Source organism: Nannobrachium achirus (assembly GCF_963921795.1).
Source record: "Nannobrachium achirus genome assembly, chromosome: 5".
NCBI lineage: Eukaryota > Metazoa > Chordata > Actinopteri > Myctophiformes > Myctophidae > Nannobrachium > Nannobrachium achirus.
Genome location: NC_137814.1, coordinates 32,165,345 through 32,192,951, shown reverse-complemented (window position 1 = coordinate 32,192,951; position 27,607 = coordinate 32,165,345). Strand labels below are relative to the sequence as shown.

The 27,607-nt window shown below is 42.6% G+C and overlaps 1 protein-coding gene across 1 annotated transcript in view; it reads left to right on the top strand.

Annotated features, from left to right (window-relative positions):
* Nucleotides 1-24,730, top strand: part of xkr4 (XK related 4) — a 41,848-nt gene extending 17,118 nt beyond the window's left edge. Inside the window, exons 2-4 of the mRNA XM_080726084.1 lie at nucleotides 11,870-12,069; nucleotides 20,741-21,095; nucleotides 22,479-24,730. Of these exons, the coding sequence (XP_080582210.1) occupies nucleotides 11,870-12,069; nucleotides 20,741-21,095; nucleotides 22,479-23,082 (1,159 nt within the window). The 3' untranslated portion in view covers nucleotides 23,083-24,730. The remainder of the gene's footprint in view (nucleotides 1-11,869; nucleotides 12,070-20,740; nucleotides 21,096-22,478) is intronic.
* Nucleotides 24,731-27,607: the final 2,877 nt, after the last annotated feature.

Sequence of the window (27,607 nt, the reverse complement as noted above, 5' to 3'; positions counted from 1 at the left end):
ATATTTTCAGTATGTGAATCTCAAAGAAAGATGTAGGCTACTAAAAACAAAGATATTTTTTAAAACTGTCGTGCCATAGCCTGGTTCAGACACTGAATCGCTAGCCACACCCCTTTAAATTTTTGTTTTGGCGATTCAGGGAGTGAAACAAAATGCAATTCAGGCTGATTGTCAGGCTAGTCGTGCCAGGATTTTCATCTTAAAAAAATGAGTCCAACCCTAACCCTAACCCTAACCCTGAAAAAAAAAGTTTGGTAACCACTGCTCTATAGTAATTAGGACTATCAGAACATCAGACCTTTTTTCTTATAATTAGAATTAAATGAAATCATTTACCCTACCTTTAATGCCGGATGTGAATGTAATCTGCCTTACTGTAAATGTGGCAACAAGCAGAGGAGAGCACATAGTCCTCCATCAGTGCTAGTCATGACTAAAGTGGTTTCAAGTTGGTCCTGAGTGTTTTCTACAGTGGGTTATATGGTGTTTGCTGTCGTTGCCTGGCCATTATTCCATGATTGCCAAGAGACACTGCTAGGTCTACCATCCCATGGACTAACAGTTTAACCCAGGCTTTACAGTATTTGTTATTATTCCATTGATTAAAGCCTGGACTGTCTGTTGGCTGCAACCTGACCACATTTACATTGTCTGTTATATTTAAATGTCATCCAATAAATAAAGAATTCTGTTCTTCAACAGTAAGTTTGTGCGCGTGTGCGTGTCTGTGCATGCATGCGTGCATGAGCATGTGTGCGTGTGCGTGCCGTGCACACATGCGTACGTGCAAGCGTGCGTGCGTGTGTGTGCGTGCGTGTAAGTGTGTGCGTGTGTCAGCATTAGTCAAACACCTGAAATGCTGTAGATGCAGATTTCTCAGAAAATAAAATACAAGTTCCACTTTTAGCTTTATAGCCCAACAAAACAGTGAAACAAACTCAATAAATTATGCTTCAACAACTAAACAAAAAACGTCAAACAGGACCTTCACCTCTTTTCAACCTGTCTTGAAAATATAATTGGTCCTCACTAATGTGAATGATAAAATAGCACAAAAAAAAGAATTTACTGCCTGTGTCTCATTGGAGGGCTGTGGGCAGGACAGAAACCTTTTGAGAATTTGTTCGGAATGACATCCTCTGTCCATTTCAAATGAGGTGAAATAGGTCTCTTGTGGTGGCACTGGCAGGTGAGAATGTGAACTACTTATTCACCCTCAGTAGAAGCGGTTTTTGGTTTGTTTTAAGTTGTGTTGTGTGAATACATTCCCTATTCAATATTCAGACCAGCTGCACTAAAAAGCCTTTCACATGCAGCAGAGGTGGTTATAGCTGTGTTTAACGTGAGTGACAGGACGGATACAGCTGGATAAAATGTCCATATACTTCCAGCTGTACGTACAGGTTATGCATCTGTCGTTTATGCTTTGCTAAATGGGGCAGATGTGTTTTATTTTGAAAGTGGATCTCGCTTGCACTTCTCGCATGCACTTGTTTCACAGAGCTGGATTATGTATTTCCACTTTTACATCAAACCCAGTTGAGAACAGTTACTGTGATCGTTTTCTTCTTGTAAGGGACACAATGTATGCTGCCCTACAAAGGCAGAGTGCAGTAACTACGTTTTCGGACACACCAACTTATTCGTGTCGCCCAAAGGTCAAATTAGTCTTCATGATATTGACAATTATCTCAAGAACAGATATACAATCAGTTTAATATCACTTTTATGCCTTTATCTCATTTGGCTGATCAGCTGTAACACTTTTAAACCAATTTTTTAGTGACATTCTTGTACGTAGGTACTGCACTCTGCCTTTGTAGGGCAGTAGTCCTATGGCTAATTGCATTTTTGAAAATAAGAAAAGATTTACATCTCCTACTGAGTCTCCTATTGACCAAAGACCCGGTCATCAAATCATTGGATGGGGTGTGTTTGAAAACAAGTATTTTTTGGGGTGAACTACTGTTAAAGGCTATAGTGCCTGGCAGCGAGTTGTGGGTTCGATCTTTGCGGCATGCCACTCCCTCTCTCTCTCTCTCTCTCTCTCTCTCTCTCTCTCTCTCCTGTTTCCTGTCAATCTATACTGTACTATCCAAATGAAGTCAGAAGTATATACCGGTATATCTGTGGTGTGTGCAATTGAAAAAGGAAAAGGACATGCTGCTCTAGAGGAGCCATGAGGTCACCAAAATAAGTAGGGTTCATCCCCCTAGGAGAATGAATGTGCACAATAAATTCCAAGGCAATTTACCCAGCCGTTTTCAAAATGTTCTCCTTTGGCACTAAATGATGGCTGGATGGATATCTGTGACATGACATCGTCATGATCTTTATGGTGCCTTTATTCTTTGTCAAAGTTACATTATCTTTACATATATATTAATGTGCAGATATCAGCCTGAATTCTCATTTAGTCTCAAACATATTTTTTAATGGGCATGGCTAGCGATTCTGGGACCGGAGCCAGGCTAGTGCAGATAGTCCCTGGAGGAAAGATTGACTTACCAATGAAATTCAATGACTTCTTAACCCTGCCGCCGCAATGATGTTTAGACATTGACTTGAGTTGTTCAGGTAAGTTGGGTAAGGTATTAATGATGTGGCTGAAACTGTTAATCAATGGCATATTCAGTGGTGTTTCATTTTTTTTCTCTTTTTTTTTTACTTTACTCGAGTATTTTCAGTGCTTTTTCTTCTACTCTCCTCTACATCTCAGAGGCAAATATTGTACTGGGACAGCAGTCTCTGCCTAATGAGAACTTTCTACTTTTGGTAAATTAAAAGGATATTTCACTTTCAAATAAAATAAACATTAAAAAAAACACAGTAATGTTTATTTTATTTGAAAGTAAAATATCCCTTTAAGTACAGTACAAATACCTTTGTACTTTTTTCAGAAATACGCAAATGGCAGCAAACCACTTCATTCCCATTGAAATGCATTGGCAGATTCCGTCCTTATAGGTAGAATAAAAGTGTGGTGTGACCGTGCCCTAACAGAGTGTTTCTACATTGCAGTATTGATACTTTTACTGAAATAAAAAAATGCAACTACTTCTTCCACCACTGGGCATATTGACCATAACCTTTACCCTAACCTGAGGACATTGGTCCTCATAAATGTAGAACTATAAGAATAAGCGCACGCACGCACGCACACACACACACACACACACACACACACACACACACACACACACACACACACACACACACACACACACACACACACACTCTCTCTCTCTCTCTCTCTCTCTCTCTCTCTCTCTCTCTCTCTCTCTCTTAGAGATGTGTGTAGTGCATCTGGCCATGAAAAGGCTGTCCCCTTAATGCCCCTGGCCCAGATTTAATTTTCAAATCCTTTATCGACAATGGAACTTCATTTCACAGCCCATTAGCCTGCTGCTAAATGACTGCCAAGTGCTGGTGATATTTCACAGAGCAAGAGAGCTAGGGAGCGCGAACGTGTTGAGAGACTGAGAAAAAGACGGCAAAGGAGAACGAGAGAACGAGAGACCGATACAGAGAGAGAGAGACTAGATGCAGAGAAATGTAGGCCACAGACAGAGAAGTCATAATAAATTCACTTTGTGAAATGTCTTTTTGCTTTGGCTTGCGGAGAAATGCCAATTCTCTGCACTTTGCACGGGGGATCAGTGGCAGCCTTTGTACTGTTGCAATGAAGTCACTGGTGTAATATTATATTTTCTACTCCTGATATAGTGAAGAGGTAGATTGATAACATGACGCCAAATACTGTATGAATTCATCATAGTAGACAGTATTTTGTGACAAGGCAGGGTATGTGGCACCCCCCAGAGAGGGAAACTTAGACTCCGTAGAGGCTTGTAATACATGCTATTAAATAAATCGAATCATACATGGATTTGATTTGGATAACGGAAGGGAGAGAGTGCTAATGAAGAGCACTTTGCCAGATGAACGAAGCATGTTAAATACCTTTAAATGCACTCATGGGTGCACTAGCTACTGCTACAAATAAATTACAGTGCAGTAAATAATATCCGTCTCATCTGTGTTATTTTTGGGGGTATGATAGTCCTACTCAGTAGACTATGGCATTAAATCAAATCAAACTTTTTTATTGCAAACTTGTGTTCCATACCTAAACTTTTTTTTTTGATGGAGAAAATTATGTTTTTATTTTGATCTTTGTAATTGACCCCTGTCTTTTATATGGACCAATTAGACTTATTAGCGTGTCGCGCCACGTTTTGTGCTTGTACAGTACATCTGCTCCTTTTGAGAACTGATTTAGAAGGCGTTTGTAGAATGGAATAGGTCAGGCTCAGTTGTACAGAAGAACAGATGACAGCCAAAGTTTCTTTATTTCCATGCAACATCACACTGCTTTCCAAGCCCAAGTTGTAACCCTGCCATAACCGCATGGGAATATACAGAGTAAAAACAAGCTGAAGCAGATGTCATAACAGAGGATCTGTATCTCTTTGAATGTGTGTGCAGGGATGACTGATCTATCCCTTGTGCATCGATTAGCTTGATGCACAACAGGTGCGTCATCACACCCAGCTCTGAGACTAATTAGTTTGACTCAGGCCAGATGTGACTGCTTAAATCAGCCACCACCCACCCTACAGCACGCAATTAAAGGGATTCATGATGTCCCACCCGAACCTTTAGATGTATTTATAAGTACTTGTAAAGAACAGGCCCAAATGTTAACTACACAAACAGAAGGTGGGCTATTCTAAAGCAAAGCCCAAAGCGGAACATTGAATTATTCTGCCTACACGTCCTGCCTACACGCAAATAGGGGAAGGGGATATCCAAGTCACGTGATTCCCTTGAAATCAGATGTGTGTCTCAAATAATATGATTATAGGCAGAATCACGGAAGTTTTAGAATATTTGGCGACCCCTTTTTCATTTTGCACAACCCGGCAAAGGAATGGCAGATTCTGCCAAGCCCCAAAATACCCGTATGTGTCTCAAAGAATACTGTAGTACAAAATTCTCTCTGACGGGTGTCACGTGAACACAGGCCTAGGTTTCGAATGACCCAAATAGCCTCTTTCAACATAGTGTATTGTTGATTAAGCCTGTCATATTGATATAATATGCCTTGAAGTGCTTTTATTCAGAAATAGTGATACTGTAGCTTTGTTTCTCAACCTTTGTCCTATTACCCTACCCCACATATACCCATATATTGTAGGGCGTACATTACGGTATATGGGTATATGTGAGTGTGTGAGCTAGCAGGGGAGGCTTTTACCTCAGAGACATGCTACCCTTAAGGACAAACTGCAGCTATGCAGGTTCTTAGCTACGTGTATGTATGTGTGTGCGCGTGCACCTGTGTGTCTCTCCAAGGGCTTGCATCATGTCGCCGCCACTCAGTGTCAAAAGAGAGGCTCTCTTTCTTCTTTCTCCTCTATTTCTTTTTCTTTCTCCTTTATTAACAAACTGCCCTTTCTCTCCGCTCTGTCACCTCTCTCTATTTCTCTCTCCTTCTAAAAAGCAAAGCTGTGTTGAGTTGAGTCAACTCCTGCAAGAGACGGCGGGGATCTGAAGAGGGAGTGGGGGGTCGGGGGCAAAAGAGGGGAAATGTGAGGAATGGAGAGGCAGAGAGAGAGTGGTAACATGGCATTGTTTCGACCTCCCGTTGGTCCGACCACCTAAACCTAACCTTGACCTGGCTCTGGTCCAGAGACGCTCTGACATGCGGCTGCCTCAAAGACTAGACCAGGATTTCTCTACCCCTACGAGGGCTCTACTTCAGTCAAGATAAACAAAACTACTTCGCTACTCACCTAACCAAAGATAGTTTTGCGTTGTTTAAAGTCTATTCTCTGTGGTGGGAAACCTCTCAGCACCCCACCCACTCTGTAAAATACATTATTCTTGTCATGAAATAAAACGCATCCAACTCGATCCAACTCGACCGCCGCTTATTTCCGGGTTGTGTCTGTGGTGGCTTGGGGTGGGTGCATTTTATTTCATGATAACAATTATGTATTTTACAGAGTGGGTGGGGTGCTGAGAGGTTTCCCACCGCGGAGAATAGACTTTCAACAACATAAAACTACCTTTGGTTAGGTGAGTAGCGAAGTAGTTTTGTTTATTTTGAATGAAGTTCAGCCCTCGTAGGGGTAGAGAAATCCTGGTCTAGTCTTTGAGGCAGCCGCCTGTCAGAGCGTAAGTGCAGCTGATGCTCTGGACCAGAGCTAACCTTAACCCTAACCCTAACTGTGGTCGGACCAACGGGAGGTCGAACCAATGCTTAGTCCCTGAGTTTTCTTGAAAACACGTAATGTTTTCATCGTATGATGTGGCCCTTCAACAAGGTATAAATATTAATCCACCTGAAGGATGAAAGCACAAATGAGAGAGAGAGAAATTACAATAAAAAAGGCTATATTAAGTGAGAAAGAGAGAGAATTGATTGTGGGAGACAGTGAGACAGAACTGATACATGGATGACAGAGAGACAGAGACCGAGACAGAGAGAGATAGAGAGAGAGGGAGAGAGAGAGAGAGAGAGAGAGAGACACAGAATGCAAGGTTCAAAGAGAGAGAAAGAGCAGGTTGTGAACACTCATATGCTTTTTATAGCTTGGCCATATTCACCACTTAACACGTGAGTGTAAAATGGAGACTCTTATAGTGTATCTGGTACTATCGATCCGACCGTTAGTGGACTACAATTTACAGACCGGCGTGACATTTATGTCTGAAGCAGACAGCAGCTGAATAGAAGCTACTGCTTTGGCCCAGGCTGCAGCCGGATTTATCACCTGGTTATTTGGGTTTAGAAAATACTGCAGAAAAATTGCCATATGAGTGGATTTTTAGGGTCTAATGTCAGATTGGAGCCCTTGGGTGCCTTATGTCAGACGTTGAGTAGAATTCGAGTTTGGTAGTAATGAAATGTTTTGAATCCTTCCTACAGTAAATCCTAATCACGTGACATTTGTTAAGTGCCTTGTTCAGTTGTTCAGGGACACTTCTACGCATACACTGGGTGAGCTGAGGGTTGAACCGGTGACCTTCCAATTCCCGGCCTCTCTACCCGTTCACTTATAGCAACTTGGGGAAAGTTTATGGATAGTGAGATAGTTCACAATGCTCGATTTATTTTTATTTTTTTTATAAAACAGAGAACTAAAATGTTGCTGCCTGGATAGAGATGCCAGATGGGCTAACTAGCTAGCTGTCAATTGTAATATGACAATGTGGACAGCTGTCGTTTGTAATTAGACTGGGGCAGCATTTATAGGCTTTGTTCGGACTGCAGGCGTGTTCACATCAGATTTGGGTATTCACAGACATCTGCGACTTATGTGCATGGTTGCTGTGGTGTAACGACATACTGTAGGTGTGAGTACAATGATGTCACTCGCAGAAAGTAGCAGATCTACAGTGCGATGCATTATGAGCTAGTAGATTGGCTATTTTTGACGTGTGACGCCATCATACAACAAAGTATACGGTAGGCTATAAAAGGCTCAGTGTACGAGTAGTATCACATAGCCACTAGCCAGATTTCTGCCTACTCATAGTGGCGTTCTATTGTATATGGCATTGGTTCTCAAAGTGGGGTCCTTGAGGGAGTTCCATGGGGTCCCCAGCTAAATGATAGTTTGGAACCAAATGGACCATTATGTGAATGTAACTCAGAGAGCGTACAAATGGAACCAAATGGACCCTAACTGGTCCATTTGGTTCCATTTGTACATTGATTTTACAATAACAATTGGCGTCTCAGAGAAGGAAATGCCATTAAATGGGGGTCTGTAGCCTAAAATGCATGCTAAACTGGGGGTCCTTGAATTTATGGTTATAATGGTTGGGAATCACTGCTGAGCCATAAAAATCTTCTTTTATGGGGGCCCCTGGCATATCTTTTCAAATGGGGGTCTGCGGGCTAATAAGTGTCAATTTAGGGTCCTTGAAAAGGTTTGCGGACCACTGGTATCTGGGCTAGAGGTGGGTGGTAACAAAAACCAATGAAAAGGACAGAGGTGGTCCTTCCTAATCTGGGTGGAGGCAAAAACAGGGCTGTTGCCTTCGCCGGGTGCTCCTACAATTAATTTAAATGTATTCGGACGATTGGTAGTCGGAGATAGGCGGAGATATCCAATCGTCTGGCAATGCGAGACTAGTGTCTGAATGTCTTGTATAAAGAGGGCTGTTGCAGATCTGCACAGGAATGTTTATTTAATTCTCTGTCAGAAATCAATTTTATGCTAGTTTATATTGATCCGCAGCATTACTTTTTCATGTGAAAAACCTGTTAGGGGGGAATGCTCAACACTGGTCAACTCCAAACAAAAATAATGTGACTGAGAAATCAATGTTTTACATGTGTGTTCACAGTGGCCATATGTACATTGATGCTATAGCAGTTTGGTGGTTTTCAAAACGGGGTCTGAAGCCCACCGGTTCCAGGGGGTCCCCAGTCAAACAAGGGCGTAGTTTAATTGAACTACAATTTAACTCACTTGAAACGATTGTTTCAATATTCTTATACAGCTATGACATTGAGACAATTATACCGTAATACAATATTTAAAGGTGTTCTTATTTTAGATTTTAATTAGAGAAAAGAAAAGATGAGTCTTAAAATGTTTTCATTTACTGCTTTCTATTGTTTTAGTGATTTTGATTTCATTGGGTGGGGGCATGCGTACAAGTGGCTAAATATGTGTTTTTCGACACAATATGCTGTCGATTTACAGTATATTTACAGTAAGACTACTAGCCCCCATAAATCACATCTGCCTAAGAAAGTGCATCTTGGGAATGGGCTTATTGTGTCTAAATATACATATTTAGCCACTTGTACGCATGCCCATGTACAGTAAATGAAAACATTTTAACACTCATCTTTTTTTTTTCTCTAATTACAACCTAAAATATGAACCCTTATTGTAAAAAAAACAAAGTTGTCCTTTAATCAAACAATCTTTTCATATTGGGGTCCCTAATATTGAATCGTTTGAAATGAGGGGCCATGACTTAAATTCAGTGGTCTCTGACATCAACTTTTTTTTTCTTGTTACAGCTATGTGTGTTCGCGTACTTAGGCCGTCTTAATGGTTTTAGGTACAATAGATTTGTTATTTGACTCTCCTTCTGCACAAGGACATCATTTTGGACAATACATTTCCATGGCTTTTCTTGCATGACGCTGAGGAAATTACTGGCAGGCCTATGCTGTTGCTCTGAGCGCAGTGCAGTCCACTGCTCTTAAACGTAATGAAAAGTGCACATTGGCCTTGCCCCGCCCGCCACTCGTCTGCTATGCTTCATGCTGAGTCGGCAATTTCCCTTTGTCTCGTTTTTGTATCAACAAATTAGGATGCTACCACACAAATTACTGCCACTGCCTGGTCTTGAGATAAGGTTTTGTGTTGCTAATTTCTTTTTTTGAACTGAGCATTTCCAAATCAGTGGTGGATGAGTACACAGCCACTGCTGTGTAATAGAAGTGCTATCAGATGAAGGACTTTTCTGTAAAACAGATGCATAGTCTCTGCTATGTAGCGTCAAAACCAAATCAATATTCTGGTCATAGACATTGGAGAAGAAGTGGAAAAAACAACATTGCCCGACAGCCCGAGAAACGTTACTGATATTTGACAGCTTGTTAAATATTTGTGAGGCCTACATGATAAATGTATTACTGTGGTGTTCCTGTGATTTTGGACAGTTTGGTCAATATTTTGGGAATATTAGAAACTACTAAATCAGTGTACAGGAGTAAAGTATCTGCCCACCACTGTGGAGACTGGGGTTCAGTTCTTCCACTGAGCCTCTGGGCTGGCCTGGCTGGACATGCCAATGAACTCAATTTGCTGTTTTCATGGGTGGGAAGTTCGCAAGGGCAGGGAAGTCGTGGTCACTAGAGAATCATACATGTTGTGGAATAAAGAAAAGTTCATGCATCGTTTTAAACTCGAAAAGCTACCTCTGTAAACCAGAGAGCTTCCACATAATCGCATACGCACACGCACGCAGGCATGCACACACACACACACACACAGGCGCGCGCGTGCGCGCACGCACGCACGCACGCACGCACGCACGCACACACACACACACACACACACACACACACACACACACACACATGCACGCACAATCGCACATACACGCTAGCACCATTCTGCCCTCTTCCTCTATTCAGTCAATAAAAAGGGCATTGCCTGGCTGAAATACAATGTTCAATGAGGCACTTAACTTTGAATTGGTGACAACTTAGAGAGGAATGTTTAATGAGTGAGTGGGTGAACAATAATATGTGTGTGAGTGTGTTGCATAACTTTAAATACAGTACCAGCAGAGGAAAACACCACACACAAATTGACTTATTAATTCAGTTAACTTACGGTAAGTACAATTATTTAATAGTCAATTAATACAACTATTGCTGGATGACAGTCTCCACCTTTTCTTCAGAATATGTATGACACTGATTTACTATGGCACTATGTATGGCTAGCTCTTGTCATTGTGTTTGTCCACTCATTTTGTCCGTAGCAAAAAGAGAATTTTTACAAAAATGTTCACCACAAGCGATGACCCCTGGTTATCGTCTGTCCCGTCCAGTGTATGTTCTGTAATATACAGTGGTGTAGTGTAATGTTTGTTGCACTTCATGTCCATTACGTGTTGTTACGGTAATTGTACACAGAACACACCGCTTATGTGGCAATAAAGTGCTTCTGAGTTCAAGTGTCCTTGAGGAAGACATTGAATTGCTGACTTCTCACTCATTCTAAGTAGAGTAGCTGTGCTTAAAGATTCAATCTATTTGAATGATTACAACATTATTATTATTATTATTTGAACATAATTTTAACCAATCTGTGTGGAAGAGAATGTGAATACAACATAGCTACTGTAAAACATTAGCAGTGGCTGAGTGGAGGTGGTCTCTACTCGCTATATTCTTCCATTTATACCCTATATTCATAGATTTCATAGATAGATTCATAGACAGATATAGATAGATAGATATATGTTTTTTCAGACATTTAATCACTTGAATTGTCAATACTTTGTAAACTTGATCTATAGCTCGGTACTTGGTCTGCTCTTTTTATCTATCTATCTACAAGCTCTCAACGCCTCACGCGAGGATCTCACAAAGATTTGGCGGCCCCCCTGTAGTAACTCTGAGGACCCCCTAGGGGTCATACCCCTGCCCTTGTGTCTGTGACACCTATTGGTTGAAAAAAATCTACCGCTTTAACGGATGATGCAGGCCACCTAAATTCAAATCCCACTTGTTTCAGCTGCAATCTTTACCTTTTATATTTTTTATACCTACCATATCTCACGGGCCGGGGAACTTGAGTTTTCAGCTTTACCCAACTGAGTGCAGCCCACAGAGGACTGCGTGCGGAGGGGGTAGCAGGTAGGGGTTAAGTGTCTTCATCAGGGACACTTAGACACATTGCTGAGAGCTGGAATCATACCTGCGACCGTTATGTGTGTGTATTAAATGTAAACGGTTAACCCATTTACGCTATAAAAGGAAAATCGTTATGTAACGCAAATGGTTCAGACTCAAAAAGCATTTTAGCTGATTTATTGGTTCCCCGCAGTGGTCAAAGACGGACATGTTTTTGCTTTATGTTAGGATCTTTGGGTTTATTTTGTGCAACTCATATGCAAGGGTTAGGGTTAGGGTTATTTATTCATTATTCATTTCATAGGAGAGACAGGGGACAGTGTCTGGAGGGAGATGTCACATACCTCGTGTCATATGTCTGTCATTGTGTCATATTGCTGACAAGCAAATAACCTCTTCACCTGTGTGCCATCATTGGGTGCCATTTGGCCATGTTAACATTACTACTGTCTGTTTGCGCAGGTACTTTCACACTATCTACCTGGGCATCCGCAGCCGTCGGAGCGGTGAGACGGAGCGCTGGCGCTACTACTGGAGGATGGTGTATGAGTTTGCCGACGTCAGCATGCTCCACCTGCTGGCTACTTTTCTGGAGAGTGCTCCACAACTGGTGCTGCAGCTCTGCATCATCATACAGACATACAAACTGCAGGCTGTACAAGGTAACATGCCCTCTCGCTCTCTCTCAGACACACACACACGCACACACACACACACACACACACACGCACACACGCTCACACACACGCGCACAGGCACGTGCACACATAGACATCAAAGGGGGCTCAAGCCCCTGCCCTTTTACCCTTGTGTAATACGTGCCCTCTCCAGACCATTAATGCAGTTTTTACTGTGGTGAAAGAAATGCAAATGCCACCTTTCCATGCCATACCTGAAGGCAGCATTGAAGAGAATTGCCTTGTCCAAACTCTCCTGAACTTGAATGCAGCATTTTGTTTTGTGGGGCCGTTTTTAGCCCGCGGAATGTTTTTCATGCAAAACAAATGCTTGCGATGGATTCATAATCATGAAGAATCCCTAGTTTGACCCCTCACATGCTACTTAAAGCAGATTATTATTATTTTTTTTTATATTTTTCTTTTCCTGCATAGTGAAGTCGATGGGACAGTGAATATACAAATGGCCATAACTTTCTTTCGCAATGTTTCCGGCATTTGGACCTTAATGACCAAACTAATAGATAAAACTTACCAATCCACCAATCCTTAAGGTTTTCGAGAGGATTATTGTCTGTCAGACAGACAGACAGACAGACAGACAGACAGACAGACAGACAGACAGACAGACAGAGTTTTGGCTAATTTATAGATGTTTCTAAATCTATACTGTAATGTAGGTCCACAGGTTTCACTTTCAGAATGAATTACACACTTATGCATGTTCAATAAGGGATTAGTGATAGGAAGCTGGCAGAGGACTGTACTGTACTTGTGTGGACATTTTTACAGAGTGACTCCTTGCACTGGTGTCTGTGGTTGAGCTGATGATGATGTATCCAGTTTTACTTGTTTTTTGCCTGCTTTTACACTGGGTGGTTTCGTTTTTACTTTTTTGCGTCTGTCATTTGCTATGAACCAACTACAGCGCTCCAGATAGAGAGAGCAATTAAACTACGGTACGTTTTGGGCTCATTGCACCTTTATCTCCTCCCACTGCTCTCGATTGGCCGACCCTTAAGACTAGCTGAGTACTTAAGAGCTAGCTGCATTCTGTCCCACCTTCTACGGTGCACATCCTTGTTTTGCAGAGTGTGATGTATTTGTTTTACTTAGTTTTTGCTTAGCTAATTGTATCGCCTGTTTGCATTTACACCGGGTTGTGTTGTTTTTTGCTTTTGCTGCTGTCTTGTTCTTAGTCAATGGCAGCGGTGCATATAGGGAGCAATTAATCCATGTTTCAGGCTCATTGTTCTCTCCAAACACAGAAGATGGCTGCAGGAAAGTTGGGTTATACAATTATTTAGATGTTTATTAAAACAGACAACTTGTTTGTGTACCCTACCGGTCAAACTGCAGGAATATGGAACAATAAATGAACCAAATACAAAGTGGATGTCATACAGCTATGTATGAAATGCAGAGAAAATCCCCAGGCTTTGGTTATGATGTCCACCCCAATCCCCCTGTCTGCTTCTGCCGGTCGAGTCCGGGAATACCAGATGACAACACTGACAGGGGCCCGAACTGCAGCCAAAGTCAGCAAGACCGATCTCTTCTTGCATCCCCGACCCGGGGTCGCGTCCCCACAGTCCCCACGGTCCCCACGGTCCCCACGGGGGGACAGAGGTTAGCATTTCACCAGGTTAGCTTTCACCAGCGCCAGGTGCTGCCTGCCGGCGCTCTGTCCCCCCGTCCCCACCGTGTGGATGCAACCCCGGGTCTAGGACACAAGAAGAGATCGCCCTCCCTCGCCAAAGTGATGGCAGAACTAGCATGACACGGAGAACGAAGGAGGGAGGCTTGGCGTCGTGCATGCAAGCCCAAAGAGCACTGCTGGAAAACAAGGCTTGTGTAGTTGGAACGTGCCCAGATGCCAAGTCCAGATACAGACCATCAGCTCTGGTCCTTCAGATATGGACTGCACAATTCTTCATCTCAACATAAGAAAGAGGATTTGACTACTTTTCAACACAAGTAAAATTGGGGTGTTATTTTTCTCAGAACACTTTCAACTTGACAGCTCTGTAATCTTTCATGGGCAGATGTGACTTATAGGGGCTAGTAGTGTTACTGTAAATAGTAAAAAGGAAATTGACGGCTTATTGTGTCTAAAGACATATTTAGCCACCTGCCCCCATGCGTACATGGGGGCATTATCCATATACAGTAGAGGGTATGCGCATGCATAAAGTGGGTAGAAAATCGAGTGGCAAATTGAGTGGCAAAGTGAATGCAATCAGATAGGACTTTTGGATGTATGAGCTGTCATGGCCAGGAAGTCGTTTTTTGCCACTCAGTAGGCGTTCCCACATAGTTCAAGTAGCCTACACCAGGGGTCCCCAACCTTTTTTGCCTTAAGGAACCTTTCCAATACATACCGTTGTTTCCTGTTGAGAATGGCAGATTTCCTGGAGCAAACTACCAAGATCACACATGTCTCAAAAAAGCGGTGCATTTGAAACTACATTGCAGTGCACATCATGGGGTGATCACTGCTTAGTGCTTGCCTCCTGTGAATTGTTTTATTTTTATTTTACTTTATTTTCTTTTTATTTCGTTGCTGAGTGAGGTCAGCAGACAAAGTGACGTGAGTGAGAGGAAAAAACCTGGGTGAAATCTGCCAATCTCAACCATAAACAACGGGTACCTTCGCTTGTTCAGCGTTGCCTACAGTGTGTGCCTTGATGGCTCCTTAACAATAATAGTTGATTCTGAATACAAAGTGCAAATAACTCGAGTATGCCATTGTCAGACAGTTCATTGACCTCTGAAATGAAGTCCATAATGAACAGACAATGTGTGACAATCCGCATGTTCTGATGTCTCAACCAGATCAGATCACATAATCCATCTCCTTGGATTTGAATCACACTGAATGGAACACTTGTATCACCTTATCCCCTATCCGCCCTCTCTTTCCTGTGCCTGTAGCATCTAATAAACTACATAGTGCTTACAGTCTCTGACAAGACAGTTGACAGTGACTGGATGTAACATGTTGTGTACTTATTACGCTCACGGCATGAACCTCACTGCTGCAACTGTCTGTCTTTTAGAAGTGTATTTGAGTGTGCTTTCCTTGCAGAGAATGCCTGAAAATATATTCTGCTTTAGATGGCACCGACCCACAATGGCTCACTGCCTCACTTGGGGCTCCAACGCAATGTCAGGTGGCACCAAAATAAATGTGAAAAATCTAAAGCAAAAGCATGAGTGTTTATTTCTTTTGGGAGAAATGGACCCGGATACAGTACGCTAGGTCCATTTTACAGGATGCATATTGTATTTGCAATCTCAGAGTTAAACTAACTCACAATTTTGGTCTTTGGTTAGAAAGAAACTCATTTGCCTGATATTCAGATTGAATGGTCATTTGGCCATCTTCTTTTTTTTCTAAACCAATCACTAGTGACAGATCTTTCCAACCACTCTGTATAGTCAACCTTTTGGAATCCAGAGTGTTTTTGCAGTGTTTTATCACTGCAAAATAATGTATATCGGCCCATCCCAAGTGAGGACAGAGTTTATATTAATGGAACACTACGGTAAATGAAGTGTGTGTGTGTGTGTGTGTGTGTGTGTGTGTGTGTGTGTGTGTGTGTGTGTGTGTGTGTGTGTGTGTGTGTGTGTGTGTGTGTGTGTGTGTGTGTGTTTGCGCGCGCGCGCGTGTGCGTGTTTACACTGCAAATAAGGTACCTCTGTCTGTGCTAGGCTCAAGTATCCCGACCCAACTATGATTGAAAGATGACAAAATTAGAAAGACCTCCTGGAATACATTATGGTAGAACGTCACCTTGAATATGACCCATTTTAGGGTAAGGATCTAAGGCTCTGGATTAATCGTATAGTTGAATTTTGAAATACATTGTAGTTAACAGGAATGTAGTTGTACAGGTAACCTCCAACCTACAGTAATGTACCATTGTGCATTGTTTTTGCCTATAACAACATGCCTAAAATAGGGATGTCAGGTTGAAAGTAGTTAAGAGGGGGATATAATGAAATATTGGGTCCCTCACTTCATGGTGAATGCAAAATTCTAGATCAGGGGTGTCAAACATATGGCCCGCGGGCCGGAACCGGCCAGCAAAATGATCCGGCCCGAGGCTTGTAGAGCAGCTTGCAAGCCAAGCACCTCTCTCTCTCTGAAGATGACAGCAATGCTAGGAATGTATCTGAACATACCTACAATATCCAAACTGTATAAGATTACAGATATTAGGCATAAAAATGATGTTAACTCATACAGTGCCATCCGGCCACAAGGGGTGCTAGAGTGCCAGAAATTTCTCCATTGACCTTCTTTATAGCTTTCGTCGACCCTCTCCCAACTGCCTTGTGTTTTCACTCCAGTCAATGCTATGGGTGTCGAGAGGAGGAAGCTAGCTGACACGTAGCCAAAATGCTAACCCCTTTAGAAGCCCGATCTAAAGCTATTTCAGCCGCAAAAAACTTTCTCTTTGGGTCTGGGGACACAATCCGGAGAAAATCCTGTCTAAAGATGTGATTTATTATTGGAGTGGGCGGCGCGATTTGGCCGTTAGCGCGAATACGGCCCATGGATGGCCGAGTCTAAGTCCCGGCCAAGGATGGACGTCTAGACCGGGGCTTCATTGAGGCCTCCGATAAAATAATTCATTTTATTAAATATCCCGGACATGTTCGGGATAGGCACCCTGGAATACGTCGCGCCGCCTACAATGAACATTGGGTGAACATTGGGGGGGTCTAAACTTTATTTTAAACCATTTTCAATGGAATAAATCGTCGGAGCATCTAGCGTCTCTCGTTGGTGAGCGCTGGGCGAGCCGGGACCACCCACGTTGCTCCAAGCAGCTCGGGGTAAGTAAAATAGCAAATAAAAAAATGTTTTTGATCCCGAATATCCCGAACATGTTCGGGATAGGCACTTAAAGGGTTAAGAAAAGAACATATTTTTCAACATTTTGAAAAATAATAATTAAAAAGGGTTTTAAAATGTAAAAATGTATATATTTTTTAAGTATTATTATCACTGATATTTTCTGAATATTCCATTATTGTTCATTACTTAAAATAAAATAAAATAATTATTGTCCTGCATCAAACAAAATGTTTTGTAGCCATTTACAAATTATAGCAGAGACAGTATTGAATTGAATTATTCTATTATCAAATGATTTACTTCTTAAACAAATAGCACCTCTCGTACCAAATTTCTTGTAGGCTGCAACTGTAATACCAATAATGAAAGTAGCTATTTTACTTCATAATGAACACAAATTGTAAAATGATATACTGCTATACTGCTAGCTATAGCAGTGACTGAGACAAGAAAATCAGAGCGAACAAGTGCGCGAGTGTGCATGCCATCCGATCCGTGACCAGTTGCACCGTTGCGGCCCTCATCAAGTCACCTTTCGTCCAATGCGGCCCTCAGCCCGAAATGAGTTTGCCACCCCTGTTCTGGATCAATTATATTCAACAAATCGTTAAGAGTACCAGGGTCCAGAAAATATTCTTGAATTCATCATGTTGCAACACCAAAACGCTGACAGATGAGTTCTCCCACCTTCCTCGCTCTGTGACAACAAGTCAGCAAGAGGGAGTGATGATGCATACTCTGTAAGCCCTCAGTCCAAATTGAACCCCAAGAGGGTTCAAAATGGACCCTTACTGGTCCTTTAGTACACTCTCAGCTTTAAGTTACCACTCAGGATTTTGAAGTGTACAGCCCACAGCGGGCCTCCAAGCACTCCCATGTCCTATATTACGGCAAGATGCTGTCTACCGCAAGCACGCACACACATACTCACACATGCAAACACACACACACACACACACACACACACACACACACACGCACACACACACGTACGCGCACGCACGCACGCACACTCGCGCGCACACACACACACACACACACACACACACACACACACACACACACACACACACACACACACACACACACACACAATATAACAACAAATTCAGGACAATTGGTTGAGTTGATTCCAAAACTTAACTAACCATAGTTTTTACCATAACCACACAACTGTCTACAAGTGCATGGCTAGCCACATCACCCCAGGGCTCCGCTGGCGGCGTCGCGTTGCTCTGCGTCTTGACGCCGTCATTGACGCCGTCACTTTGACGTCCGACCGGCTCCACCGCAGCGCAGCGGCTGTGACTGAGGTATTCATTCTATGGCCAATATAGCCCATTTCCAAAACAACATGAAAATCACTTTCAAACAGGAATAAAACTATTTGTGACCTGAATGTGAACATATAGAGCACACTATGTTCACAGCAGAGAGCAGCAATGCACCACTGACCACTTTGTTTTGTCATGATTATAGCCTGTTGTATTTATACATAATTTACATAAAAAAATATGCTAGGATTTTTGGGACATCTAGTCACCCTTGTGAATGGATAGCCAACAGCAGAAACGCACGTATATAGCCTACATTTAAATATACAAAGCATTTATTCATATTTTATACATGACTGGACGTTGTGGACGCCGTCAAAAAATTGAACCGGGGCAATTTTCGAGTTTGGACGCCGTCACCGGAGCGTCCGACGTTGACGTCGCCGTCGGCAGTGGAGCACCCTTCATTGATTAAAACGGGAGCGTTCCCAGCGTTGACGTTGACGCGACGCTCGACGCGCCCGGTGGAGCCCTGGGGTCAACAGGAGTGGAAGTCGGCTGGGCCCACATTTCACATGGGACCTGGGAAATGTAGTTGAAGGAGAAGATCTACTGTGCTGGCAATGGACCTGCTGAACTGCCAACAAAAGGGATATATATATATATATATATATATATATATATATATATAGAGAGAGAGAGAGAGAGAGAGAGAGAGAGAGAGAGAGAGACACACACACACACACACACACACACACACACACACACACACACACACACACACACACACACACACACACACACACACACACACACACACACACACACACACACAGAGAGAGAGAGAGACAGAGAGAGACAGAGAGAGTAATAAAAAGACAGAATTCCGTTGTGGGTCTGTGCCAGCTCATCGCCTAAAGCACATACTATTTTTAGGGACAGTCTGCTGGCACATTTACATTATGTGTATGTGAGATGTGTTTGAATGTGTGAACATACTGAGTGGGAGAAATATTTAATAGTACGTGGAAAAAGATGCTGCATGAGTAAATGAATGTAATTCAGCACAGCAAAATATCTTTCTTCATCTAGTTGAATGGGAAGGCAACTAAAGCCTACACCAGTGCACACAGTGGGATAATGACAGTATTTATATTCACAAAATACGTTAGTTACTGTGAATTGGCAGGTTAAGCAACAGTTTAATTAACCCATTTAGAACGGGTACACATTTTGTGTATCATTATTTTATGCTTTAACTATTGAAAAATAGCAGATATACAAGCTCACAGCGCGGCACCGAGTGCCGCGCTGCGAGCTCGTAGATCTGCTATTTTTGAAAAGTCGTGAACATTAGAATTTTGACCCGATTCTATAAGTGTCTTTTGAATCCTTCTAATTCTAGGCCTAAATGGGGTAAAGGGTTATACCATTTTTTCCGAAGTTGACTAAAGAGGCTGTGATGCTAGACAATCCAACCTCGATTTCAGACTAACTATGTTATGCGTATCTGGCATGATAACCCTCCCTCGCCACCAACAATAATCTTTGTATTCTGACGGTGACATGTGTGGCAGTCAGCCACCCTTTTGGTGGATTTACGTGGCATTTGTTGAGAATGTTCCTAACATGGGTCATAATGCCGAGTTCCGTGGTGATTGTCTGAAAACAAGTAATTAGACATTATGTAAAGACCACAGCCACGTGTCAATCGTGATCACATTTTTAACCCATTTAGACCTGGCATCTGTGTCACTTTATTGTAGATTTGAACCACTTTAACCATTATTTTGTACTGTACTTTAGCTATTCAAAAATAGCAGATATACAAGCTCATACATAGCGCTATGAGCTTGTAGATCTGCTATTTTTGAAGAATAATTTTTGTGCAAAAATGTTGAATATATATTTCTAAAGCAACATTTTTAACTCAAATCTTTGCTTCTGAGGGTCCCTGGAACAACATATTTTGAGATGGGGATCCGCAGCCTAACACTTGTTAATTTTACTCATAACCCAGCCAGCACGCCCACATGGGTCCCGCATGGGTATGAGTTGGGCTTCCCTACATGGGCCCCATCTGGGAATGTCCGCGGTTTCCACAAGGGTCCCTCGTGGGTTAGCCCACGTGGGCTCAACGTGGGTTCTACATGGGCCCTGGGTTGGCCCCACCTCGGCAAATTTATATGGGACCCAGGTGGGAACCACTTGGGCTAGCCCACGTGGGCTCAACGTGGGTTCTACATGGGCTCTGGGTGGGCCCCACCTCGGCAAATTTATATGGGACCCAGGTGGGAACCACTTGGGCTAGCCCACGTATGCTCAACGTGGGTTCTACATGGGCTCTGGGTGGGCCCCACCTCGGCAAATTTATATGGGACCCAGGTGGGAACCACTTGGGCTAGCCCACGTGGGTTCTATGTGGGAATGTTTGAGAACCACTGATCATAGAAAACCTTTTGGATTTAGAAGACAATTTTGTAGAATTGGGTCTAATACGTGTGTTTTGCCTCAGGCATGACGGCGGCAGCCTCCCTGGTGTCCCTGGCGTGGGCCCTGGCGTCCTACCAGAAGGCCCTGCGTGACTCCCGGGACGACAAGAAGCCCGTCACCTACCTGGCCGTCATCATTCAGTTCTGCTGGCACTTCTTCACCATCGCGGCGCGCGTCATCACCTTCGCCCTGTTCGCCTCCGTGTTCCAGCTCTACTTTGGCATCTTCATCGTGCTGCACTGGTGCATCATGACCTTCTGGATCGTCCACTGCGAGACGGACTTCTGCATCACCAAGTGGGAGGAGATTGTGTTCGACATGGTGGTGGGCATCATCTACATCTTCTCCTGGTTCAACGTCAAGGAAGGGAGGACAAGGTGAGGAGGATGCTGGTCTCTGCTCTGTTGTGTTTTCCCATTTAAGCTGGTTGCACACTGCTGCGATTTTTTTGTTGCGTATTGGAAATCCGAAATCCGCCAAAACGTTTGTCAGGCCAAGGGGAGAGAGAGGTGAAAATCAGTTGCAAAAATCTAGAAAAAAAAATCAACCCTGGTCCGAAAATAAATACGAAGCGGGCGGCAGTGTGCAAACGTGACTCACATAACGTGAGGTTGATTTTTTTATTTGCGTTCTCTGAAATTCGCTGCAATATTTGGCTGAAAAAACACAGGAGTGTGCAAAGATTGTTTGTGTTTGCCAAGTTTAAAAACATGGGTGATCGTGGATCACCACAAACTATCAGCTTTCAATCCAAATTTGGTGTTCCCCATGACGTCTTTTTTTGGATTTATAGCCTTGCGCATTGTGCCTAACACCAAAAATAGCCGATCTACAAGTGAGCATCTACTGTAGATCTGTGACACCGGTGCACAACTACAATAAGCGTAAAATAGGCCTTACTATTGTATTGATGTACCAGTGATAAATAAGCATCTATCTATGAATTAAACTTCTGAAACACATGAATGTTTCTTCTTATAGCATGAAAAATCTACATTTGACTGATTGAGTTTAGGTAATGCTGACAGTGAGATAAAATGTACTGAATATGTCTGTTGAATACCTTGCAAATCCACATTGAATTTGATATTTTATTTTATTATTATTTCAAGAAACGTTTCTTGATTAAAAGTATTCATGGTCTATGCTCGACTCAAACAATGTGAACATGAAATCCATTTAAACTCACTGTACCCTGCGGTGACCTGGTGGTTAGTACACTTAACACACAGATGTGGGAGGATAATAGCATTTGATCTGAGAGCAGTTAGTTACATTGAATTTCATACCTTTTTTTTTTGTTGCTAGTACTGATTGGCAATAAAGTGTACATTATTTGGACAGTCAACAATTAATTTGAGAATCAGATTGTTTGTTCACTCGTCTTGGAAAGTTTGTTATACCATTATGTAATGCCATACTTAAAAATCCAAACACTCAAAATAGACATTTTTTTGATAAAAACACAAACAAACAATCCATAATTTAAGAGTAGAAAACATCATCAGTCCAATAACGTGCTTGATACAGAGTATACAGGAAAATCCAGAGTGTTCATTTTACTGAGAGTTTAAGGAATGAACCCTTATGCATTATAAAAGACCCAGGTCCATCTCTGCATATTAAATTAACATTAGCTAGCTAGCTACACCGATATCTCTTTCTCAGTCTAATGTCATGTAGATAGGTACAGTACATGTAGCTAGCAGGCCATTGATTCATTTTCTTCTTATAATGGTCTTATAATCCGTCTGTGGCAGGTGCCGTCTCTTCATATACTACCTGGTCATCTTGGTGGAGAACGCGGCTTTGAGTGCGTTGTGGTACGTCTACCGCTCCCCCTACAACACAGACGCCTTCGCTGTACCCGCACTCTGTGTCATCTTCAGCAGCTTCCTCACCGGTGTGGTCTTCATGCTAATGTACTATGCCTTTTTCCACCCCAACGGCCCGCGCTTCGGACGTTCCCCCAGCGGCCAGGCCCTCGACCTCATGGACCCCACGGCGCAGTTCTCCATGCTACCGCCAGACGGTGCCACCAACTCCCTGCGCTCCAACCGCGGCGGCTCCTCCACGCTGGAGCGCGACGCAGGGAAGTACTCCGAGCGGGACGGGTGCATGCCGGTGTTCCAGGTGCGTCCCACGGCCCCCTCCACGCCCTCCTCTCGTGCTCCCCGCCTCGATGAGACCGTCATCAAGATTGACCTCTGTCGTAACCGCTACCCGGCTTGGGAGCGCCATGTGCTGGACAGGAGTATACGGAAGGCGATCCTGGCCATTGACTGTTCCCCGAGTCCGCCGCGGCTGCAGTACAAAGACGATGCTCTTGTGCAGGAGAGGTTAGAGTACGAGACCACGTTGTAGTCTGATCCTGACATCATCAGATCCCCTGTACAGTGGGGGAATGGAAACACTTGCATTTGTTGGAGGGCCGTCCTCTCAACAAATGAACAGCAACACGGACTATGGCAATAGGTTTTAACCCTTGCTGCTTTCTGCTTCTTTCCTTCTCTTACTCATCAAAAACCCCACCACTCCCCACCACTACCACAGCAACCCCGAGTCCCATTTGTCTCTCTGCATTAGTCCACACACATGAGGCTAGTTTTGATTAACAAAGGAGAGCATTAGCAAAAGTCTGGCTGTGTTTCTTCTTCTTGTGAAGGAGGTGGCCAGTCTATTGTTGTTGTCGTTTTCACAACTGCTTGTCAGGGAGAATTGCACAGTAAGAAATAAAGGCACAAAAACGGAATGCTTTAAAGGCTTACTTGAATCTGGCAAAAGTTACATTGACAAGCATTTGCTGAGGTTGGATCTGTTGCTGACAAAATGAGCACGCCTCTGTGTCACCAAAGTCTTGGAAGTGCTCCACGTAGACTGCCCATGTTGGCTCATTGTGACACGCAATACGTGTCACCAATGCCATACCAGGTATCATGGACCACGACCGGGTTTACATACAGTACAGCAATTCCTTCTCCTTTGTGGTATAGTTGTTACAAATGCTGAGATAGTATCTCTAGAGAGAGAGAGAGAGAGTGAGAGAGAGAGAGAGAGATAGAGAGAGAGAGAGAGAGAGAGAGAGAGAGATAGAGACTTTAGCTCTTCTGTGTGATGTAGTAGTAGCCTAGCAGCAGAACATTGGGCCATGCCGGTTTCAGACTTTCAGTAATGTGATGGATCTCACCAGTTAGAACAAGGGGAGTGGGCACTTACATCACAATCAGCATTCAAACATTCTGTGTCATCATCAGCTGTGTTCTCCTAGTGCCAAAAAGGATTTGTCTGAACTTCCACTTTTGTTCAGAGGACCGGGATCCTTCTCGCTGATGGCTGGATAATTGGACAACTGGATAGTTTGCCTATGAATTATATAAAGCCTTGTCTTAAACGACTCGTCTTGATGAAGTAGCATCTATACATAGTCATCGTGTCATTTCTGGATAAATGAAATAAGGTCAACTTGGTTTGTCTAGGACGGGTAGCTACAGAAAGAGAGAGAGGGAGAGAGAGAGAGAGAGATGGGGAAGATGAAGAGACTTTGGCTAGTCCTTCTCTAGCCTGCAAATATTTAACAAACAAAACGAAAAACATACAGTATACACAAGGCCAAGAAAAAGCTTCCTGGCAGCTCAGTTCAACTATAAACCTGTCCAGCCTCATAAACCTGGCCGTACAATCATACTGGTTTCTGGGGTCAAAGCAGAGAGGAGTGGACAAGAGAGCAAGTAAAGGAGAACGTGTAGATCAAAGCACAAAGGGATGACAGGAACATGACGGGCGGAAAAGAACACGAGAAACCCGAAGGAGAGGAGAGGAGAGCGTGAAATGGGATGGTGCAGAAGCAAGAAAAAAAAACACTATGAGAGGTGAATGGATCACAGTGGAGACAGAGAGGAGATGGGCTTAAAGGAGAGACGGCAAAGAAGACAGGCAGTCAACCATCTCAGCCAAATTAAACAATGTACAGTACAGTACAGTACAGTACAGTACAGTACAGTACAGTACAGTACAGTACCACCAGGATGTACAGTCCTCTCACACAACATACAAATGTTTTTCAGAAAAAAAAACACAACAAAAAACTAAAACTCTAGTGTATTGAATTCAATGTCGTGTGTGTGTGTGTGTGTGTGTGTGTGTGTGTGTGTGTGTGTGTGTGTGTGCGCGCGCGCGTGCGTGCTCGCGTGCGTGCGTGCATGCGTGCGTGCGAGTGTGTGTGTGGACACCCTTAAAGGACAAGGACGAGTGAGAAGCACCTGAGGATGTTTGGACACTAATTAGCTGTTGTAGTTATGGATCAACAAGTTGACATACCTTAACTTTTTATTTTTTATTTATATTTTGCCAGTTTGTTCAAAAGAGTTTGCTAGTTTTTCTCCCTCAGCTAGCCAAAAATCAGTTTCATAGCGTTGTTGTTTGGCATTATATTATATCGATATTTTAGTAAAGCATTTCAGGACAGTAGATACTTTAGAATAGCATTTACTGGCTGAGACGACTTGAGTAGTTTGAAGACAAGCTACTGTACGTTATCGTTGTACTTTTTCTAAATGCTATTCTAAAATACCCATATAGTCTTGAAATAGCCTACTATTCTAGAATACTAACAAATCTAAAATGTTACATTAGCTGAAGCACCAATATTTAAACACTGTGATGAGTAGCTGGTGAAGAAAAGACTACAAATGAGATGTTTTCTCATAAGGCATGATATACGTACTGTACACGTCATGAACACAAAACCATTGTGGACATTTTGTATCCACACATGCGTGCACGCAAGCGAGCGCACGCACGCACGCACACACACACACACACACACACACACACACACACACACACACACACACACACACACACACACACACACACACACACAATCCATGACATCATGATCATCATCATCATGTAGTTGAGCCAAGCGTGGGTACATTTTTGTATTCATGTTTTATTCAATTTATTTATTAATCCTATATATATGTATGTATGTATGTGTCACAACTTCATTGTTTTGTTTAGTTTTTTTGAGTGATGACAAGAAGCACAAGAATTCATTGGATAATCAAAGCATGTGACTGGAGGTCCTATTTACACTGCTCAACCAAACCTACCACTGACCAAATCAAAGCAGATCCAACTCATGTTCTAAACCAGTGGTTCTCATCCTTTTCAGGCCTCGACCCCCAAAATAACCATATTTTAACTGGGGACCCCCCACCCTGACGAGCACTAAGATTTGAGGTATTACATTTTGTATATCACGGTTCTATTGTGAAAATAGCCGATCTACATGCTCACAACGCCTCGTGTTGCGAGGCGTTGTGAGCATGTAGATCGGCTATTTTCACTATTTCTGCTTGTAATATTTGACAATTTGGCCAATGTTTAATTTGTCATTTTAGAGGTAGGCCTATTACTATTAAAACTTCCCTAAATTGTCAAAGAAATGTGCAGATAACCTCTATACATACTGTTGAGTGAGAAAACAATGTTGCACATTAAGTTAATCATCTGGGGACCCCCCAAAATAATTTGGGGTCCCGACCCACAGGTTGAGAACCACTGTTCTAAACTGCTCTCCTCTCTCCTTCTACTCTATATTGAATCACATATGTCCTTAAGCCTACTTTGTACTCTGTAGGCGCTTGCCGAAAAGAGATTTTCTGAGATCAGTTCTTTTTGGCAAGAGATACCACAGAGAGATGTAGTATACTGTACATCAAGCATTACTTGTGCAGGATTAGGACACTCAGCAGTGTGGAAATGGACAGGAGGATTAGGTTCAGTGGAAGTTGTTAAACGGAGAAAGCATGACAGTTTTCTTTCTTTCATTCTCTTTTTTAATTTTGAAATAGCCAAGCTTGTATTTATTTTGTATTTTTTGTGTTTATTCAGTGTACTCTGTGTTCCACCAATGCAAAGTTCCGCCAGGGGTGCGAAATCTACTATTTTCAAAAGAGTTATGAATTGTTTACCTACTGTATAACGACACACACAAAATAGGGTCACCAGGGTTTAAAAGGGTTCAAATAACATGTGCCTGTCACAGTGCTTGCATTTACATGCATGGTGTATTCCATAAGCTGCTCATACAGTATGCATATATATGCATATACAGTACATGAAAAGTTTCCAAATATCATCATGGGAACAGAAGCGATAATGAGATAACGATGATCCTCGGTTAATTCTCAGTTCCACGTTTCATATGAGGGTTTGATTGCTACGACATGATTGGTACAGGTTGACGTAGCTTACGGTAGATGGAAATATAATAATATGAGAATATTGATGCGCATGCAGACACACATAGTTGTTCCTGGTTTTGTCCTTTTTATTGAGTTTCAAATTGTGCTGCTTCTTTTGATTCTCTGAGCTCTTTGTGTCTTATAATTTAAATTATGTATAACATGGGTCATGCTTAGGAAAAACATTACGTCTGCTTTGTTTTTAGACATTAATCTGCCTTGTTGCTGCCACGCTACATTGTGTGTGTGTGTGTGTGTGTGTGTGTGTGTGTGTGTGTGTGTGTGTGTGTGTGTGTGTGTGTGTGTGTGTGTGTGTGTGTGTGTTCACATGGTCTGTGGTGTGTTTTACTCAGCATTGTTAAATATTAATGGAGGATGCCATTACTCTTTCAGGAGGTAGTGTAAAAAGAGCTTTTGGATAGGTCCCACACCCAGAATGTAGCAGCGCCACCGGAAAACACCATTGACCTTGTTGCTCATCAGGTATTTGTAGAAAAAGACAAGTTCAAAACAAGTATCTACAAACAGTTCACTCTTTTGTTATAATTTTTCATTGCATCAAATTAATGAGGATTCCATAAAAAGAAAGTAAACCCTGTCAGTTTTTATTCTTTTTATTTATTTACTCGTTCTATTTA